The 20,265-nt window shown below is 43.3% G+C and overlaps 1 protein-coding gene across 3 annotated transcripts in view; it reads right to left on the minus strand.

Annotated features, from left to right (window-relative positions):
* The window catches only part of LOC142790166 (uncharacterized), a 73,239-nt gene extending 53,282 nt beyond the window's left edge, over nucleotides 1–19,957 (minus strand). Inside the window, exons 1-2 of one of the 3 annotated variants that reach the window (XM_075885168.1) lie at nucleotides 19,842–19,957; nucleotides 1,280–1,349 (exon numbers count right to left, since the gene is read on the minus strand). In XM_075885168.1, coding sequence (XP_075741283.1) covers nucleotides 1,280–1,343 — 64 coding nt within the window. In that variant the 5' untranslated portion in view covers nucleotides 1,344–1,349; nucleotides 19,842–19,957. The other 2 variants (XM_075885166.1, XM_075885167.1) reach the window with 2 other exon arrangements.
* Nucleotides 19,958–20,265: the final 308 nt, after the last annotated feature.

The following is a 20,265-nucleotide window of genomic DNA, read 5'->3' on the forward strand; positions in this document are numbered from 1 at the left end:
GTCTGTCTGTCTGTCTGTCTGTCTATCTGTCTGTCTGTCTGTCTGTCTGTCTGTCTGTCTGTCTGTCTATCTATCTGTCTATCTATCTATCTATCTATCTATCTATCTATCTATCTATCTATCTATCTATATTTGCATAAGCCTTGTTCCGGGGCTCGTTTTCGGATCGAGGCCTCGCGGGTTATGAAACTCGGCACGCAAAAAAAAAAAAAATATGCTTTTCCCGGGAATTTTTCTTCCTTCTTTCTAATCAGTCAATTTCTTTCCCTCTTTCAATTTTATTCTTCTTGGCTTCCACTGCTTTCTTTTTTTGCCCGCCTGAGTAAGTGCTCGCGGTCCTGTGCCAATAAGCGCACGTGTTCAGGGAAGTTGAAGACGAGGAAAAGGACTACGAGATCTCATGCGAGTTCATAGTGATGATAATACGTGTTCATGACCTGCGACATTTCTTGGAGTTTAAAGAGAAAGCTTCATTGTTTAAAAGCCCGCCAGAACGTACTCGCGCATCACATCAGCCAAAAAATCACTTTTCCGTGGTAGTATTTGCACAGTTCTTGCAAATTATTGCTATTTTTTTTCGCTAAAAGTTGCTACTGAACAATTTCATCTAACAAATTCGGCGTATTTCGTTGAGAGCCCTAGAAAAATTGCAATCACTTGAGTTTCTGAAAGAATGAAATTCAGCCCTTTGTCTAGCCACCTTGGGACAGTGTGACGCAAGCAGAAGCACAAGGGTCATGACACATGGGCAGGTTTGTCTCTAAAATCCCGCAACATTTTATTGCCTTGACGATGCGAGTGTCACAGAAACAGATTCATCAGAGGCCACCAGCACCTATCACATTGCACTTGCTGTAGTGAAAAAGAGTGCTTAGAGCTGCAGTCACATTGACAGCCCTGCTCGAGGCACGAGATGAGGCCGCCTGGCCTGTTTTGCTGCTGCTGAAACGCTGCCCGCACCCGTCCAGTTTTTGTTGCTACTTTTCCGACCCCACTCCCACTTTCATCCCCAGGTTTACATTATATTGTAACTGTTTTTGTTTAGGTATAAGCACTTACACCCGGCTGCTTTCATGCTGATGCCACCAGCTGTGGTTCATAAACGACATAGAAGCGTGCCAGAGACTTCAAGTTGCATAATTGCTTATTCTCTCCACCAACACAGTGCGCATGCTAGGCATAACCGTGTTACAGTAACACGAGCACGTTATTAATGATTGGGCTCTATATGTCGTTTTTAGAACGCCTTAAATAATGCTTAGAATGTTTGTATACTTACATGTTGCTGAAATGAGAATCGCAGTAACGTGAATATTAGCCCAGAAAGCCGACTTGAGCTTCATGGTTACCTGAAAAGAAATTTAAGGTTTAAAATTTCGGTTAATTGACTTCTTTTTGGTCTTGTATTACCTAGCTTCCGACGACAGAAGCAGCCACTCACTGCACAGACTCGTGCCAACACATTAAGCTTGTTGTCTTAGTAATATTTTCGAAGTATTCAGTCTATATTAGGAGAAACATTAACAAGTGGTACCTTGCAGGGATTTCATGAAGAAACCAATTGTTATGTTGTAATTTCTTACTTTGGCATTTTCCCCCAAAAATTGTATGGACCCCGACGTTTTTCGATTTCTCCGTTTACCACAATTTGGGCATACTGTAGCAATAGCATGTTCCCTCATATATGCTATGCCGGACAATGAAAACTGCTCCTAAATACCATCGCATCTTTTTCAAAAGCACAAGTCAAGTGGTAGGCGGTTGAGAGGCTGGGGCAGCTATGTGGCAAATAAAACTATTCTGTTATTTGTGTGTGTTGCGAAACGGCATAAAATCCTGCGTGATTTTTGTGATGTAAATGATTGTTTTAAACTTTTGTGCCATTTGACTATTTAAATAGTTATACAGCCTCGCGAATCAAATCATAATTTGAATTTTTAAGAATTCTATTACTCGTATGCTCCTACTTATATGTTCTGGCGTACAGTAGCCAACCGAGCAAGTGCCGCACTAAAGTTCTTGCCTTCTCTCTTACTCTTTCTGCTCTTCTGTAGAGTTCAGTTTAATTGTTCCACATTCTTTGAAGACACAAATAAACAAAACAGTTTCTTCGCATGTACTGAAGCTTGTTATTAAAGTTACAAAATCATTTAATTGTAGTGGCAATGCTCAAGTAAGATAATGAGTACATACGGCTGGTGCACTAGTTTATAGGTGCACGCTCATAGAAGAATAGTTCACAAAATGCACATATAAGGCAATAAATTTACTGGATGAAGCTGGGTCGTATATTAGCAAATGCGCGAGTACTGAAGATAAATTGCTCACGCTTACCACAACTGAGCCACTCAGCCGGAGTGAGCTCAGGTTATTTGGTCCGCACTTAGTAGAACCGAAATTCAGTAGTTCAACCCTCTTCCGTCATTTTCATTGTTTGTTGGTTTGACTCTCTGGCCACGGAATGACAATTTTTTTCAACGGAATACTAATCGTGGAAGCCTTTATCTTAGACTTTATTCCAACATTAAAAATTTCATGAGTTTATTTGTGGCAATAGCGTGCGGTCAGGAAGGCGATGTGCAAGGATTGTTTCTGTAGGTGCTTTCGATAGCGGCCATTGTATAACTACTTTTCACACAAATGTGCCGATTTGTTTCGCCTGGACTATTCCATATGTTGTAGACTAAGCGCTTCAACCCATTGTTGTACCGCAGGATGTGTACTTAACAATGCTCATTTCGCAATGTAGGTGCTGTATTACAATAGTACAGGTAGAATCACAACATGCTCGCCCCTATATACAGTTTTCCATTGAAACATAATATTATCTGCACATTTATATGTCCCTACCACTCTACAAGACGTAGATTCAAGATAAAAATCAATTCGGTGTTTTTTTTCAAGGAAGGCAATACTTGCTTTTGTGAACTACCTAAAAAAACAAATTGCGACTAAGCTTTCTATTTTTATTGCTGCAGGAACTACATAAAATGAAGTAACAGCTGCACTTTGGGCTGTGTGATCATATTAGTTAAAGAAAAGCGCTTTTAATAAAATCACATCGATTCATTGGTAGCAGGTCCGTCATGACGTGCTGAAAGCATGCAGACTGTTTCGAACCCACAGATCTTTTTCACATAGAAATGAAAGACTGAGTACACTGCAAAGAATTGACCTATTTTTAACATAGGTTCATGTCACTGAGTTCAAGTATTCAAAATGCACCCATTGAGAAGGACAGTTAGCTCGTCGAATGGCCTTCTAAATGCACTTTAATCCTTCTAAAGCTTCTAAGTTTCTTAGAAGCTTTTGTTGGGACCTAGGAAAGAATCAAAGAAAAGAGCTGATCCACTGTATACGCACGTGTTCATCTTCTTCTCATTCTCTGTCACCATTAAAACGTAGTTGTGTCCCGTACGCTCCGAGTTTTTTATTGCCGTTTGCTACAGGATCGGCTATGTCGTGCCACAACATATGGTGCCATTCGAAATCTGCGGCTGATCGGTGACACAAACGACAGCATCGCCAAAAACAATTTCTTCAAAGTATAATCCTCGGTGCTTCGTAAGCCTCGTCGGTGGCCGCACCCAAAGCTCAGCAGTGAACGCAGGCCCAAGGCTTCCTGTGAGTACACTGCAGCAATGAATTGTTTAAAACAGAAGAGAACATTGGCAGGCGTACAGAATACCAACATGATAAACGAGGTGACCGCTATTTCGGGAAGCAACAGCGCCGATAGAGCGACGCTCATGGCACTAAAGGAGCGGCTGGCATTCAGCAATCAGAAGCTGAAGAAGATATCCGAAGAAATGGAAGAGCACATCCCAACGGTGAATCTCACGTCTGAATACGCCGAAGCAGGAGACTACGAGGATCAAGCGGTAGCGATACTTGCACGCCTTCAGTTCCCTATCGAGGGCATCAAGAACTTGCAAACACCCATCGACGCTGGAAATTGCGCAAGTATCGTCCATGCTCTTGCGAACGTCGGCAACGCGAACATCGGTCCTCGCCTACCTCGACTTGAGATCAAGCCGTTTGATGATATTGTGCATTCTTATTCGGCACTAATCAGACATACAAGTCTCATTATCTTCAAAATTACTTGATAGGGGAAGCTTCAGCAGATATTGCTGGACTTCCGACTAGAAGCACGTGCCATGGAAATGCTATGCAGCTGGTCAATAACAGATATATAGACAAACGGCAAATAGTGCAACACCATCTTCGAGCTTTGAAAGACATTCGAGGCGTGAGATTGGCATCTGACGTAAAGCAGCTGCGCATACAATACGACCAAATTTAGATGAACATGCGTGGTCTCGACGCGCTCAAGGTTCCGACAAGCAGCTTTTCTGCGATGTTCTGTGATATACTCTTAAAAGCACTGCCGCAAGAGATCCTCACTTCTTTTCACCGCCAGCGCCACATAAATGAAGTCATGTACCGAACATCGGTTGCTAGGAACGAAGGATCAGCATCATCATGTCAAGAGCTCTAAGGCTTGCTACAGTTTACCCGCATCAAAATCAAGAGCCGAGAGCGATCAGGACACAGGAATTGTCCGAACGCATTTACAACAGCAAGCATGTTTCATTGGCATCTGTGCTGTATACCACGCATATGAAAAAAACACAGAAAATTGTGATTGCTTCTTTTGCAAATCTATCAGACATGAAATTGAAGTATGCGACGGTTCACTCACTAGAAGAAAAAGAAGTTAGACTAGACAAAAGTATGAGGTTATAAAGGTGCACTATACCAGGACACCTAGACATCGATTGTAGAAGACGCGTAAAATGCAAGTCTTGCAAGAAAAGACACGCAACAACTATGTGTGACCCAAACTCAAAGAGAAAAAGTGATATAAATTGAGCACTATAACACCGTCTGTTAAAGAAACGCAGCCAGATCAGAGTGAAAGATCAACTGCCGTAACGAGTTGCCAACTTGACGAAGGAGTGCATCTGCAAACCTTTCGTTGTTGGCTGGGAACAGGTCCTAAGGCTTGATACATAAAGAGAATGTTAGACAGCCGCAGTCAGTGCACATATATAAAGGAAGAACTCGCTGCACGTTTGCAACTGCAATTAATCGGCGAAACGAGGCTGGCAATCAATACATTTGCACCTGAAGTACCTTCCCAACCACGGCGAAGTAAAATTGTCGTATTTCACGTGATAAGTCAGTTTGATGACAAAGAACAAATCATCGAAGCTATTCCAACACGGTTCACTTGCAAAGAAGTCGAAGTGACGTATACTGATTGTTTCTTTGGCAAGAACCTACATCCACTGAAGATATTGATTGATTGATTGATTGATTTGTGGGGTTTAACCTCCCAAAACCACCATATGATTATGAGAGACGCCGTAGTGGAGGGCTCCAGAAATTTCGACCACCTGGGATTCTTTAACATGCACCCAAATCTGAGTACACGGGCCTACAACATTTCCGCCTCCATCGGAAGTGCAGCCGCCACAGCCGGGATTAGATCCCGTAACCAGCGGGTCAGCAGCCGAGTACCTTAGCCACTAGACCACCGTGGCGGGGCGTGTGCACTGAAGATAGCATTAGCGGACGAGTTTACTATTCTCATGGCGCAAGCTGAGCCTGGAATAAGCTTTCTTATTGAATCAGATCAAATATGAAAAATTATAACCCGCGAAGTTAGAAGCCAAGAAATTGAAGGCCTAGTGGATATTACACCATATTCGGATAGACGTTGCAAGGACCTGTGAAGAAACGGAGCTTTGTTGAAAGCTCATCCATGGTTATGTTATGTGTATTAAGAACAGATATACATACGCAAGAGGAAATTAATGATGATGTGCAGTTCTCTTGGAATTCGGACGTATGGGTATCAGCCCAGAGGAAGAGCACCTCGCGTTTTCAAGCACGTTGCCCAGGTCCATAAAGAATATTGCCAAGAAAGATCGAAAATATGAAGTTGCAGCGCGGTGCGAGAAACTTGACACACAACTAATCGAAGACAACTACCTTGTAGCACGTAATCGCTTTCAGAGTCTCTTACGCAGACTTTCTACTAAAAGGGCCTGCTGGAGTGGTACAATCATGTCGTATGACAAAATATTGACTCGGGTCACGCAGAAATAGTCTCCAAAAGGTAACCCAAACAGGAGCGCACACACTACATGCCGCACCGAGAAGTTATCCGTGAAGAGACGCTCACTACGAAGCTGAGGGTGGAAGTCGATGCCTCGTCGCAAGCAAGAAACCAGAAATTGCTGAATGATTGCTTACAAACCAGTCCGAACTTGAATTTTCAGCTTCCAGAAGTCCTCATGTGATTTCGCTGGTACAAGGTCCCAATGACTGCAGACATAAAAAAAGGCGTTTCTGCAGGTTGGTGTTAGTGCACAAGACCGAGATCTCTTCAGGTCCTTGTAGTTTGCTGAGAAGCCAACGTTACCTTTCAGGGAAGACGACATACAGGTCTGGTGAATGACGAGAGTACCTTTCGGACCGACGTCAAGTTCATTCATGCTAACAGTGACCATTCAGCATCACCTCAAAACATCCGTAAAGAACGAGCAGCAGAGAGCGGCTCAAGTACTGCTGAAGTCATTCTATGTAGACGGTTTGCTTTTTGGGGCAGATAATTTACAAGCAGCTGTAGAGCTATACGCTACCGCAACAGAAATAATGAATGGCGCTGTAATGGCACTCAAAAAGTGGCAACAAGTTCTTAAGAGCTGCAGGACATATCCGACTCAAACAAGCCAGCTCTACCTAACCGTAGTGAACAAACGCTATTTAAAACGAAAGTCCTCGGAATGACATGGAACAGGGAGACCGACAGCCTTACTTACAGCTCAGAAAATATCTTCTCATTCCTGGAAAAGGCTCGATAAACAAAGCGCTTTCTTCTGCAAACAGTATCTAGACTTTATGACCCACTGGGAATTGTTGCTCGTTTCGTGGTACGAGGGAAGATCTTATTTAGGCAGATGTGGGTTCGTAAAGTCAGCTGGGATGAAGAGCTACCAGATGATATAGTATACGGCAGTAGAAAAGCTGGAAAAATGATTTGGTTCACCTGCCCAAAGTCAATACTCCTCGACGTTGGACGTCAGAGGTAGATGCTATTAGTGACGTTCAAATACACGTCGTTGTGCACTCGAGTACTAAAGTTTATCGAGCACGCGCATATGTTATTGCTGAGCTAGATAACGGTGACATCAGCACGAGTGTCATTGCTGCGAAATAAAGAATCGCCCCATTGAAGCTTCTCTCGTGGCCACTCCTCGAGCTAATGAGAGCACCAATTTTTGAAATATATAGAACAGGCATATGCCCCCTTTCATGACATATCACTGTCTTTTATGTGTAGAGATTCTACAATTGTCTTGAAATTGATTCAAGAAGATTAATGCAAGCAAGAATTTTTCGTTAAAAATTGAATCACTGAAATCAAAGCAGTAACAAAAATACTTAGTTGCAGTTGAAAGCACTGCCCAGGTGATGGAAATCCTTCAGATTAGCTAACAAGAGGACAATTGTTGGTGGTCTTGATGCAGAAAAACGTTTGGTAACAAGGACTGAGCTGGCTGCGGCTAAATCCATCTGAATGGCCACAGAGGAAACTCTTAGCCGCTGAGGAGGATCATCAAATAATGGGCTAGGAACAGTCAGTCCTTAAAGTAGGAGCGAAAACGCGTGAGCGAAGAACGCCAATCTTTGACATAACAAGGCACCGCTCTCTCACCAAACTACTGAGAGTGACGGCGTGGGTACGACGCTTCGTATATAGCGCTAATACAAGTTGCCCAAACTTTGGATCTTTGAAGACCAAAGAAGTAATGACAGCTGAGCGTTATTGGATACACCAAGCTCAAAGTGAAGCCTTTGATGAGAAAATTTTTGCGCTTCTTCAGGAGTAGGTTCGACATAAATGTTCAAATGTGACTAACTTGCGACCATTTCTAGATAGAGAAAGCCTACTTAGAATTAGTAAGCGGCTACGAAACCTCAATGGAAGTCCTGGTACAAAGCACCCAGTGGTGCTACCTGAGAGTCACTATTTCACGGTTCTTGAAGTTCCAGAGTCTCATGTCCACACAATGCATGGAGGCCTAACCGCCACGCTAAAACACCTCAGAGAGCGCTTCTGGGTGATACGACCTCGGCAAACAATGAAAACAGTTAATACAGTTGGGTGTTATGTGCCCGCCATATAGCGAAGGCAAGCTCGGCGCTACAGGCTCTACTTCCTACGTGTAGGATTGAACGATATAAGCCATTAAACACTACAGGAGTGGATTTCGCGGGACCACTCTTTGCTAAAACAGGCAGACAATGTGAGCAAAAAGCGTATGTACGCTTTTTTACTAGTGCACCAACATGGGTGGTACACTTGGAGCTGGTGACCGACATGATTACGAAAGACTTCCTGCTTCTAGAAGAGGAAAACACACATTTCGTTGAAGAGGAAAAACATTTCAAAACACTTGTTGAAACGTGCCCTTTCATTGCGTTGTGTGCTGTTTGGTATGTCTCTGAACATGGGAAATGGCTATACATCTTATGGTGTTTATTATATTATGCACCGACGGCTTCACGCTGCCTTGTAAGTTCTCAAAGAACTGATTTTCTTGGCTCGCCGTAGCCGCAAAGGCTTTCTTAGGCTTATTCTTGTAACTCTCACCAATTTTCATTTTGATAGTTACCACCCTCTCAATAATAACTTAGTACTCCTGTATTATGCCTACTATATTTTTTGTGGACAAGAAAGTCAACTGTCTGAAATTTCACCAGCCTTGGCAGTACTCATCATTGCTGTTCACGCCTGGCTAACCGGTACACGCCAAGCATACTGGTAGTTTTCCGGATGTTCTTGACAAAAAACGGATGAATGCGAATGTCCCTGCGCAAGAACACCGTGTTCCTAGTCATGTACCTTGTAAATTGTGACAATACAATATGACAGCTCTTTACGCCATCGTTCAACAGCCTCTTACCGTGATCGCAACCTACGAAATCATCCCATACTCGCTCAGCTCTTACATAGGAGGGTGAATGGCTAGTTCATGCGCACATACTCCCTTAATGTTCACTAGACTTTATGAATGCGTTCTTCCGATGATGCTAAAAAAATTGGTAAAGCAGTTGGCTAGACTACCTACGGGTGCGTTGTTGTGCATAAGGCAAAAGCTGGTGGCATTCAGCTGCGTAAATTATGCACAAATTCTGCAGCAGTTAAAATATACACCGTGATCAGGACGCTTGCCATCCATCACATCACATGCTTATATGTTAGCTGTCTTCACAACGTTCAATTTCGATGTTATCACAGTGTAGAAAGCCAGCCAGACCCACCTTTCAACGACATGGGCTGCGTCACATTGACACCACGTGTGGCATGCGGGATTTCCCAAGACCAGGCCATCTGATCTACAGCAGTAAATTCACGGTTTGCATCATGTCCCTATGATGCAGGCTAGACTTTGTAGATGAAACACAACTGCACAATTTCATATGAATATCGCAGACGCCGCTGGGCATACTAGCGAAATAAATCAACTCCTAAGAGGTTCTTGCGGCTTCTGGCGGGTATGCACCACCGACAACAGGTGAGTCTCATTTTTCGCAAGCGGTCTCATAAAAAAATAGAAAAAAAGGCCATCTGTAACAAGAAAATTGACTGATGGGTAAAGTGTCCACTGTTCGGAAGATAGACAGATAGATAGATAGATTGATTGATTGATTGATTGATTGATTAATTGATTGATAGATAGATAGATAGATAGATAGATAGATAGACAGATAGATAGATAGATAGATAGATAGAAAGATGGATAGATAGATAGACGGTGAAGGTGTCTGTGTAGTGAATTCCTTCCTAATGAGTACACTGAATTTATTTTACGACATTCGTCAATATACATATGAACGGCAGTCCATCTGTCTTTCCTCGACTGCTCTTACATTTAGACTGCTGCTCCGCCGCCCCCTGTCCCCCCTCTCAGAGTACCCTTTTTCCTTCTATTGGCACCTGTCTCTACTCGGGTGTGCTGACTGGAGTGACGTACTTAAAAACAGGAAATGGCTTTTTCGCGGGGTCTCCATTCACGAAACGCGAAACATATGTGCCGTTCACAACACTTTGGTTCACAAAAAAGCTCCACGATATTAAATTCTTCTTAAAGTTGTTAAAAACAGAAGTCTCATTCAGACATCATCTATTCGAATTGCTTTTAGAAAAGTTGTCCATAGACAATGTTTATGCATCCCAAAACTTAATGCTTAAGCGCATTTTCATAACAATAAGTTTTCGTTATGTTAGATATATCCTTTGGATTTTTGAGAAAGCATTTTTGCCTGAAGCAGTGCGCTTTGATTGCTCCTATTTTCAGAGCAATATTGCGAATGTAGATAACTTCTGAAGCAGTATTGTCCAAGCTGTTTTATTGTTCTTTAACTGCAATACCACTAAATTCTATCGTCCTATGATATAATGTCTTACCTTCCTACATAATTACGTTTTGGTGAAGACTCTACAATCGTTATTGTCGCTTTGGTAGGTTTCCTTAATATTTCGTAAACGCCTACTTGCTTGAACTTCATCATTCCGGGAATTTGAAACACCTAATTATTACTACTATAGTTGAGCAGCGTAACTATCGTTCTTTCCTTTAGTATCTGATCATGCTAGCCACCTTTATTGAAACCTAGAAGAAAAGAGCCCTAATAATAATTAGGAAGGCTAGGGTGTGCATCGCACCAGCAGACATCACCGAATGAATAACAGGAGTCTCATGAGCGAGCGAGCGTTGCAGCGCTTCACTTCCTTCGCTGACGTCATTGCGGCACCTGGTCGCCTCTGTGAGCAGTATTAATAATAATAATAATAATAATAATAATAATAATAATAATAATAATAATAATAATAATAATAATAATAATAATAATAATAATAATAATAATAATAATAATAATAATAATAATATAGTTATTATTATTAATATTATTATTATTATTATTATTATTATTATTATTATTATTATTATTATTATTATTATTATTATTATTATTATTATTATTATTATTATTATTAATCGTACCTATGACTTTCGAATAACGCCTTCGATGCTCTACTACTGAGCTATCATGGCGGCTATCCCCCCAGCCACTTTATTGCGTTTATATGTGAATTTAAACAAGGATGGATGGATGGATGGATGGATGGATGGATGGATGGATGGATGGATGGATGGATGGATGGATGGATGGATGGATTGATATGGCTGTACCCTTTAGATCCGGTGGTGGCTAGCACCACCAAGCCGTAATACTTAGTGAACCAAAATCTAGATTTATTTTTTCCCGGTAAATAGTGAGGTTGAGAACACGTACTTTGCAGTGAATGGTTTATTTTCACTCGCGCCTTGACTTTAGCGGCGAATCAGATAACCTCCTCCCAGTTAATTCTACCCGCTTAAAGTCTATTTCGCCCTCTCTGTCCCTAAACCCCAGTGCTTTGATAAGCTCTGCGCCATCATCCTGAACTATAAGGTGAAGCCCTTTACAGAACAATATCAAGAGTTCGGCAGTTTATTCCTCTCCACATGCACTGCATACCGTGTCTACCCCTTCATATTTGGCCCGATATGTGTTGGTTCGCAACCCTCCCATTCTGCCCTCAAAGAGCAGAGAATTACCCTGAGTATTATCATAGATCCTTTCTTTGGCGATCTCCTGCTTCAAAGGTCGATAAATTTCTACTGCGGTCTTCTTAATCAAGCCGATTCTTCACATATCGGTCTCAGCTTCCTTCACCTTCTTCTTAACCGATGAATTTTCTTGGTTTCGCCCCCTGCTGTTTTCCAAGTATTTACCAGTCAATTTTCTGGTTCGCTTCCTTCATTTTGTATCGACACTCTTCATGTACAAGTAGCTGAATACCTTCCTAGCCCAACGCTCCTCTCCCATTTCCCTCAATCGCTTCTCAAGTTCTGTCTTGCCGCTAGCTTCCCTGCCTTCAAATGATGTCCATCCCATATCACCTGGTGCTCCCCGATTTGGTGTATTCCCGTGAGCTCTTAAGGCAAGCCTACCTATTCCACGTTGCTTAATTTCTAATCTTGCTTGAACTTCTGATCTCATGCACAAAACCGCATTGCCGAACGTCAGACCAGGAACCATGACCCCTTTTCATACTCCTTTCACAACCTCATATCTGTTGGAGTTCCACAGTACCCTGTTTTTCATCACCGCTTCATTCCTGTTACCTTTAGTCGTCACGTATATTTCGTGTTCTCTTAGGTACTCGGCCCCATTGCTTATCCATACACCCAGATATTTGTATTTATCTGATATCTCTAGCGTGACCTCCTGTATTTTAAGCTCACTACCTTCATTATCAATAAAAATCATGACTGCTAATTTCTCCTTACTGAATCTGAAATCTAACCTATCTCCCTCATTACCACAGATGTCCATAAATCTCTGCAAATCTTCCTTGTTGTCGGCCATCAGCACTATGTAATCTGCATACATCAATGCTGGTAGTGCCTGTTCAATGAGTTTTCCTTGTTTGAGGAAAGAGAGGTTGAAGCCCAGTCCACTTTCTTCTAACTTGGCCTCTAATCTTTGTTGGTACAACATGAATAACAAGGGTGACAGAGGCCACCCCTGCCTAAGCCCCCGTTTTACTTCTGCAGGCTTGGATACCTGTTTTTCCCACATTATAACTGCCTTGTAACCTTTATGGATTGATATGGTCACTATCCTTTAAAAGATTAGTGACTCCACCTTCCACACCTAGTGTGTGCAGTATTCCCCACAAGTCCTCTTGAACCACGCTATTGTATGCTCCCTTGATATCCAAAAATGCTAGCCACAAGGGCCTGTGTTCATTTTCTGCTATTTTGATGCGCTCCGTCAGTGTGAACAGATTGTCTTCCAACCTCCTGTGTTTCCGAAACCCATTCTGCAGTTCCCCAAGCGCCCCCTCATCTTCTATCCATGCCTGCAGTCTTTCCTTTATAATCTACGTCGCCAGCCTGTAGACTACTGATGTCACTGTTATAGGAGGGTAGTTGTTTATGTCAGCTTTGTCCCCCTTTCCTTTATTGATCATGCTCATTCTGCTAAGTTTCCATCCATCGGGGACTTTACCATCGATTATTATTTTGCTCACTGCCTCTCCCAAAGCCTGCTTAGAATTCGGACCTAATGACTTAATCAGCATAATTGTAATGCCATCTGGGCCCATTGATGTACTACTAGGAACCATCTTCTCAGCCCTTTCTCACTCTGGTTGAGAAATTGGAGCCATTGCGCCACTTTATTCATCCTTGTCTATTGTGGTGCATAAAGCACTTTGTTGAAATTTTTCTGTCACCTTTGTTCTTATATATTCAATAGCTTACATGGGAGTGTAAGTAAGCGCCACCTGTAGCTATGGCGGTGAGTGTGGCACACTTTTTTATGATCCTGCATGGCATCACATAGCACGAGAACCTATTACGAGTTGGCAGCTGACTATTAGTCCCTCGTATACAACCTAACGGCACCATGTCTGTCAGTATTTTCCCCAGCCACTTTATTTGGTTTATATGAGAATTTGAACGTGGGAGTGAATTTGAATGTGGGTCTGAACAGCACCATCTATTCGGCATTATCTCAGAAACTACTTTTTTTACAAAAGCTTGATGAATGTATCCTCAACCATAAAAAAACAATTCTGAGCGTGTCTTTCATCCTAAATGATATCAAAAGTAACAAACAATGAATTATGCTGGCGATAGTATTCTTGAACAACACCATATTAAGATGTACCTTCTCGCAATAACATTGTTTTAAATTGCAATTTGATCTCGGCCATTTAAATTGATGACAATTGCCAGAAGCTCACTCGTTCAGATTTAGGTGCACGCTAAGGAACCCCAGGTCACGAATATTACCGAAGACCTCTGCTACGGCATTCCTCACAACCACATCATTCTCTCGGAATGTAACACTAAATGGTTGCAACTTGTATTTGATAATAAATGTAAGGCACCTGTACATTCTTCGGCGGCGTGCAGTGGGGGAGCCATCGTTGCTTGGCACGAGTCAATGGTGCTTTTCGTCCTTTTGTTGCTACCTTTCAAACAGGACAAAAAACATTTACTCCCCCGTTTTTCAGCCCTGCCAGCCATATTGTTCGGCGTGGTATATTTGGGAAGTATACATAAACTCAAAAACTAAAAGGTAGAGTTACGCTCACTATGGCCGTCATAGGCCCAGAGTGCAGGAATATTTGGATAATTTGGGCTTAGTCATTTCATATATGTAATTCGATGAATGAGGTGTCGGAACACACATTGTCCATCATTCTATCCTCCTATATATTGAGCATTACTGTAAGAATAGGCCACCTCGGTGGTTTGAGTTATGGTTCTTGGATACTGGACTTGAAACTTCGGGTCTAATACCACGCCACAGTGGTCCCGGATTGCATGGAGATGAAATACGATGTGCCCGTACGCAACACCAATTTGAGCTTCACTAAAGAACACAAAATGTTAGAAATTACCGGAGCCCACTACTATGACATGCCTCTTAATCCTATCATCTTGTCGACGCGTTAAAGCCCTATTACATCATATTAGGGTATAGTTAAATCTTCCTTTCTAAGAAAAAAATTGGCAGACCACATTTATTTCTGGAATCAAATTCACGCGAAGGGATTTGCGAGTAACAGCTTAGGCGAAATTTTTTAGGCGAGTGTTGCGTGGTAGAATGAATGAATGAATAAACTTTATTTAATGTCCGGCAGTTTTACCGGGTGAGGTGGGCGATCGCATAGTGGTTCGAATTTTTTTATTTCAGCACACAATCGCCCGCTTATAGGAAATTCCCAGTATATTAGTGTGAGGGCAACTTATTATTCGGTGCATCTTTGGAACTCAAGGCAGATACGTCAGTTTTATGACCAAGGAGCACACAGTGTGGTGTAGTGATGTTCAGCGGTTAGCAGTGTTAGACTCACGTGATCTGCACTATTTCTACAGCGTGCATCACGTCATGGATACGCTTGTTCGTCGTCTGCTAGCCGAGTTTTGTCTGCTATGTTAATGCATCCTGCATTGTAAGATATTTGCTTCTTAGCAGGTTCCTTTATGCTATAGTTCAAAAGGAAAGTGTTTCATGCTCGTTTTTGTATTCACGCAGCAACTTTGGATCGAGATGGACCTTGAAATGCAGGACACGCCAGCTTAGCAGACAGATATGCGGCTAGCAGACGACGAACAAGCGTATCCGTAACGTCGTTGCGCGGCGGAAAGAGTACCGCAGAGCACATGCTGTGCACATGCGGAATGTTTCCAACGATGGGTGTTACGCGGCGCTGGTAGTACTGTTGGCCACGCGTTCTCGTGTTCACCTTTTCTTTGCTTACCCCTGCTCACTCCGTAAGCAGCTGCTGCCTTCGTTAAACGCTCGACTACACGTTACGGAGCCATAGCTTCTGCATTGGTGTAGAAGTGGACTCCCAAATACAGCGGCCACAACTGGCTTTTTCTTTATATGATGCTTCAGCAGGGTATTCTTCTGAAGCAGTGTAATGCACTGGCGTACCTCCGTCTTAGAGTACTTCCGTGGAGAATGTGAGGCCTGCAGTACGTCTTGAGCTATGATTTACAATTTTTCCTTTTGTTTATATAAACCCTCGGTAGTAAACCGCCTCCTCTGACACCGGCTCATTCACGTTGCTGGTTTAGAAATTCTATTCCCGGTGGCACATACCTGCACATTGCTGTCCGCGATCACCAGGTACGTGCGACACGTGACTGTTAGAAAAGATTTCATGACATGTGTAACAAGATAATAATAATAATAATAATAATAATAATAATAATAATAATAATAATAATAATAATAATAATATTATTATTATTATTATTATTATTATTATTATTATTATTATTATTATTATTAACAATAATAATAATAATAATAATAATAATAATAATAATAATAATAATAATAATAATAATAATAATAATAATAATAATATCTCAGTTTTTACATCCTAGAACTACGACGTGATTAGGAGAGTCCCCGTAGTAAAGGGCTCCAAAAACCTAAAGTACACTGACATCTCATAGCCCACAGGCCTATACAATTTCGCCTCTATCGAAATTCGACTGCCACGACTGGAATCTAACCCACAAATTCGGTTCAGCAGCCGAGCACTATAACGACTTCTTTCACCGTCGTGGACATGTGCGACAGGAATTTTGTGTTGTTCATAGTTCATTACTACCGAAACATCTTCATCATATACACGGTTCCTCCTCTGCCAATGTTGATGCAAGCTAAGCTAAGGAAAACGACAGCAGTGTATAATCCAAACGTACGCAGACGCTTCATTTTCGTCATCTCTATGTAAAGCGCTTTCTCCTATTATCGAATGCTTTGTCAATAGATGTCAACTTTCGATAAATCATTTTTACTTCGTTTAGTAGGAACGTTTTCTCGGAGCATATTTATTTCAGTGCCTCCATAGTACCGGTGGTTTGTTTCCCTGAGTGTCTCGACCGGTGTTTTGTTCAGTATATCTTGATAATACCAGGAACTACGCAAAAATGTGCGTAGTATTTCTAGCAGTCACAACATCGTGTGCTCGGTTACATTACCAAAACGGCGTAACGGGTGCGTCTAGTAAATAAAGAATATGGGTAGTTTACCTGCAAAATGAATGTGTTCAAAATGAGCGTTCATCTTTTTCGATGTAGAGTGACCGAGCCCATGGGGAGGACAAGTCGACATATATAGAGATTCTTGGAATGTAACAATGTGAACGATGGGGATAAGTGACGCAGTAACTGTCTCTCGGGCCGGGACACCACAACCATTTGTGCTTATAAGGCAGTCATTTGGTGAGAGGGTGGCTGAATGCCGATTCGTTATCACCAGTGGCACGAAGAGGGGCCACAGCGGTGTCTTTACGCAATCCCAAGGAAGACAGTCATATGATGCCCCTCTTCAGGTGGCCACTCATGGTGCACATACGTACAGGTTACTAGAACAGGAATGGACAGTACGCACGGAGAACGTCGCCGTTGCAGGGCGCCGAGAAAAATGCCGGTACCTAAGAACAGCTGCCTAACACAGTAAAAATGGAGAGAACTGAAGTGTACTGTGCAGGAATGCCTAAGGTGAGCGAACGCCGAGACTATCCGCTGCTCGATAATATTCTCCTTCGCTAGGGGCCTGGAAGGCGGTGCTATAAACTATTCCCCGGGTTCCCCTCCGCCTCTTGGCGTAGGAAAGCCCCGTGAAGTAGAAACGTAGTGGTGCTTATTTATCGTCCCCACAACACTCTCTTCGCACCGTTTACTTCTTCCCTTATTCCCCCCCCCCCTACTTCGCGCTGCCGCTTCTTGCGTGTCGCGTGGTCGATTTCGCACGCTTACCCGGTTTTCTTAGATTTGGAAAACGTTGCTCACGTGCCGGTTGTGCTTTGCGGAATTTGCCAGTCATGAAACGGTCCTCAGTCTGGCGAGCCATCTATCGGCATGCCGCAAGCGAGAACATAATCGGTCCCTCCCCGCCAAGCGCTCGCTACGCGCCGTTCGCTCAACTAGAGTATTCTTGCAAACTCTTGTAGAGTGGTAAGCACTGTTAGGCTGAGCACGCGAGAACATGGCCGCGCGCTGCGCAGCATCACAACGCTGGCGCACCTGTGCCACTTAGATTCGAAGTGCGGGCACGCCGGCTGCAATGGCACTTCGCAGAGCGCTGCCACGCTGAGCCATGTCCACCCTAACAGCTCTCACCGCTGTACATCGGGCGTCGAAAACGTGCCGCCAGCAATCGGCGAGGCAACTGGACCGAAAGCCCTCTCTTTCTTGTCACTACACCCGTCGTCATCTGGCAGTTGGTAAAGGGACAAGAAAATCTGAAAAACAAAGAGGCATTGAAGATGAGCGTTCTTGTATCTCGCTGCAGTGCTACCGGGCTCATCATACAAGTAAAGCAACCGTACAGGTAAAAAAGACAGGGTAGGACTAGCCGGTTGTACAGTGTGAACTTTCATGAAAGCAAACGTGGCGACGCGTGGCCTGCACGCTCCGGTGGTAAAGTCCCTCAATAAATTCAAAAGTATCGAAGTATCGAAAAGCTGCCCCGCCATGGTGGTCTAGTGGCTAAGGTACTCGGCTGCTGACCCGCAGGTCGCGGGTTCAAATCCCGGCTGTGGCGGCTGCATTTCCGAAGGAGGCGGAAATGTTGTAGGCCCGTGTACTCAGATTTGGGTGCATGTTAAAGAACCCCAGGTGGTCAAAATTTCCGGAGCCCTCCACTACGGCGTCTCTCATAATCATATGGTGGTTTTGGGACGTTAAACCCCCCAAATTAATCAAATCAAGTATTGAAAAGCTTTCATGAAGCCGACGGCGCCCGCGATAGGCTGATCTGTGACACGTGATCTTGCTACGCCATGAAGGTTCCTGCGGTCCGGGAGGAGAGCGCTCGCTTCGCCTGTTCCGCTATGCACGTTGTGCGGTGATTTCGTTCTGGAAGGTCCGATATGCCGTGTTGCTCTGCGTTTGGGTGCAGAAACCGGACGGAACACGGCAAGAAGTTACTTGCATCCCGCGGGGCAAGCAGAACCTAACCAGAAGAAAAGTGTGGTTGCACAGAATTGGACGGAAAGACTTCGAACCGTCGGCCACTGCACGACTATGCGAGGTAAGTAACGCGACACAAAGACACGAGAAAAAGCATACGCGTGCATGTGCCGAGCTGCAATAGCATTTCATTCGTGCGCGCTGGTTTTGATGGCCAAGATTTGTCGAGATTATTCATTTTAGTGCTTTATGAACCCGCTGACGTAGGTCATGCACTACGAGCCTAGCTTGCAAGTAAATAAAGCGAGGGAAGCGCACTAACTCGCTGACAGATATCCGCATTGTGTTGCACGCAACCAAAATTTGTCCGCCGTCGTGGTATGGCAGTTACTGCGGTTACGGTGCTCGGCTGCTGACCGGAAAGACGCGCTTCGATCCCGTCCTCGGCGGCCGCATTTTCGATGGAGGTGAAATGCTAGAGGCTCGTGTACGGCGCGGATTGAGTGCACGTAATAGAATCCAAAGTAGTCGCGAAATTACCGGAGCAGTCCACTACGACATGCCTCATATATCGTGGTTTTGGCACGTAAAACCCCAGCAATTATTATTATTGTTATAACGATAAACATTCATAAATTTCAGCAGTGAGTTCTACTATCTCTAGTTCTCTATCACTGCGCGCGTTGTTCACTTCGCTTTAGAACATGTTCAGAAAGTTGTTTCCAACTCTGCTACAAGATTATTTCACAGAAGACCAGTTTGAACCGATTATTCTCAAGAATACCGGTGAAAAGAAGCTAAGGCCATTTGCGACGCCAAGCATCTTTTTGCATCGACCAGTTGCAAAGCCACGCAAGCCACCCCCTAAAAGAACATGAGTGGGAAGTACTGGTATGTTCACGGCGTTCATTAGGACAAATGATCTTGAATGCTGTTCAAAGCGTTCAAGTCAAATTTGATTATTGCAATGAAAACAATCCTTGAGTGATCATTTGTCATTATGTTCATGTATCCTACCCAGATGACCCCAAATTCAAGCAAAACACACAAGTCGATTTCGAACCCCAGCCAGTCGACACTGAGAATGGTAAGTTTCTCCTGTCTGTGAGCTCCTACCTTTCCATCAGCTGGTAAATTGCGTGCTTATGCTCTTCATCCGTTCACATACAGACGATATATGCCGTGCAGAGAGCACAGAGATATTTTATATTTTGTAATTTACAATCTTTTTTTATGTTGCAAAATATGGTTCAAACTTACCTTCACGTCTAATAAAGCTGTCTACAGCTGATCCAAGCAAACAGGCAGATATTTTGTGTGGCCCAAAGCATGTGTATTCCCCATGTGAGGTACCAATGCCTCTCTACATTGCTGGTTGTCAACTTGCTTTGTGCTCTACGCAGATGTTCCTCATATGCAACTAGACCTACAGATCCCTGCTCCATTCCAGTCAGAAAGTACAAAGGCTGGGGAGTTAAACAGTTTTGTTCGAATTTTTTTGCGTGCCATCATTCAATGCCTCTTTTGCGCATAGCGACATACTTACGGAAGCTGACACAACCTTTGTTTCAATGCAAGTTTCCATGCTAGCAGGAGGTCGAGGCCCTTTGTTTCGTAAATAGCAATACATTATACCCGTAACAGTACCGATTTGTGTGCAACTCGTGCAGAGTGAGAGAAAATG

This window comes from Rhipicephalus microplus, unplaced genomic scaffold, assembly GCF_043290135.1.
Source record: "Rhipicephalus microplus isolate Deutch F79 unplaced genomic scaffold, USDA_Rmic scaffold_75, whole genome shotgun sequence".
NCBI lineage: Eukaryota > Metazoa > Arthropoda > Arachnida > Ixodida > Ixodidae > Rhipicephalus > Rhipicephalus microplus.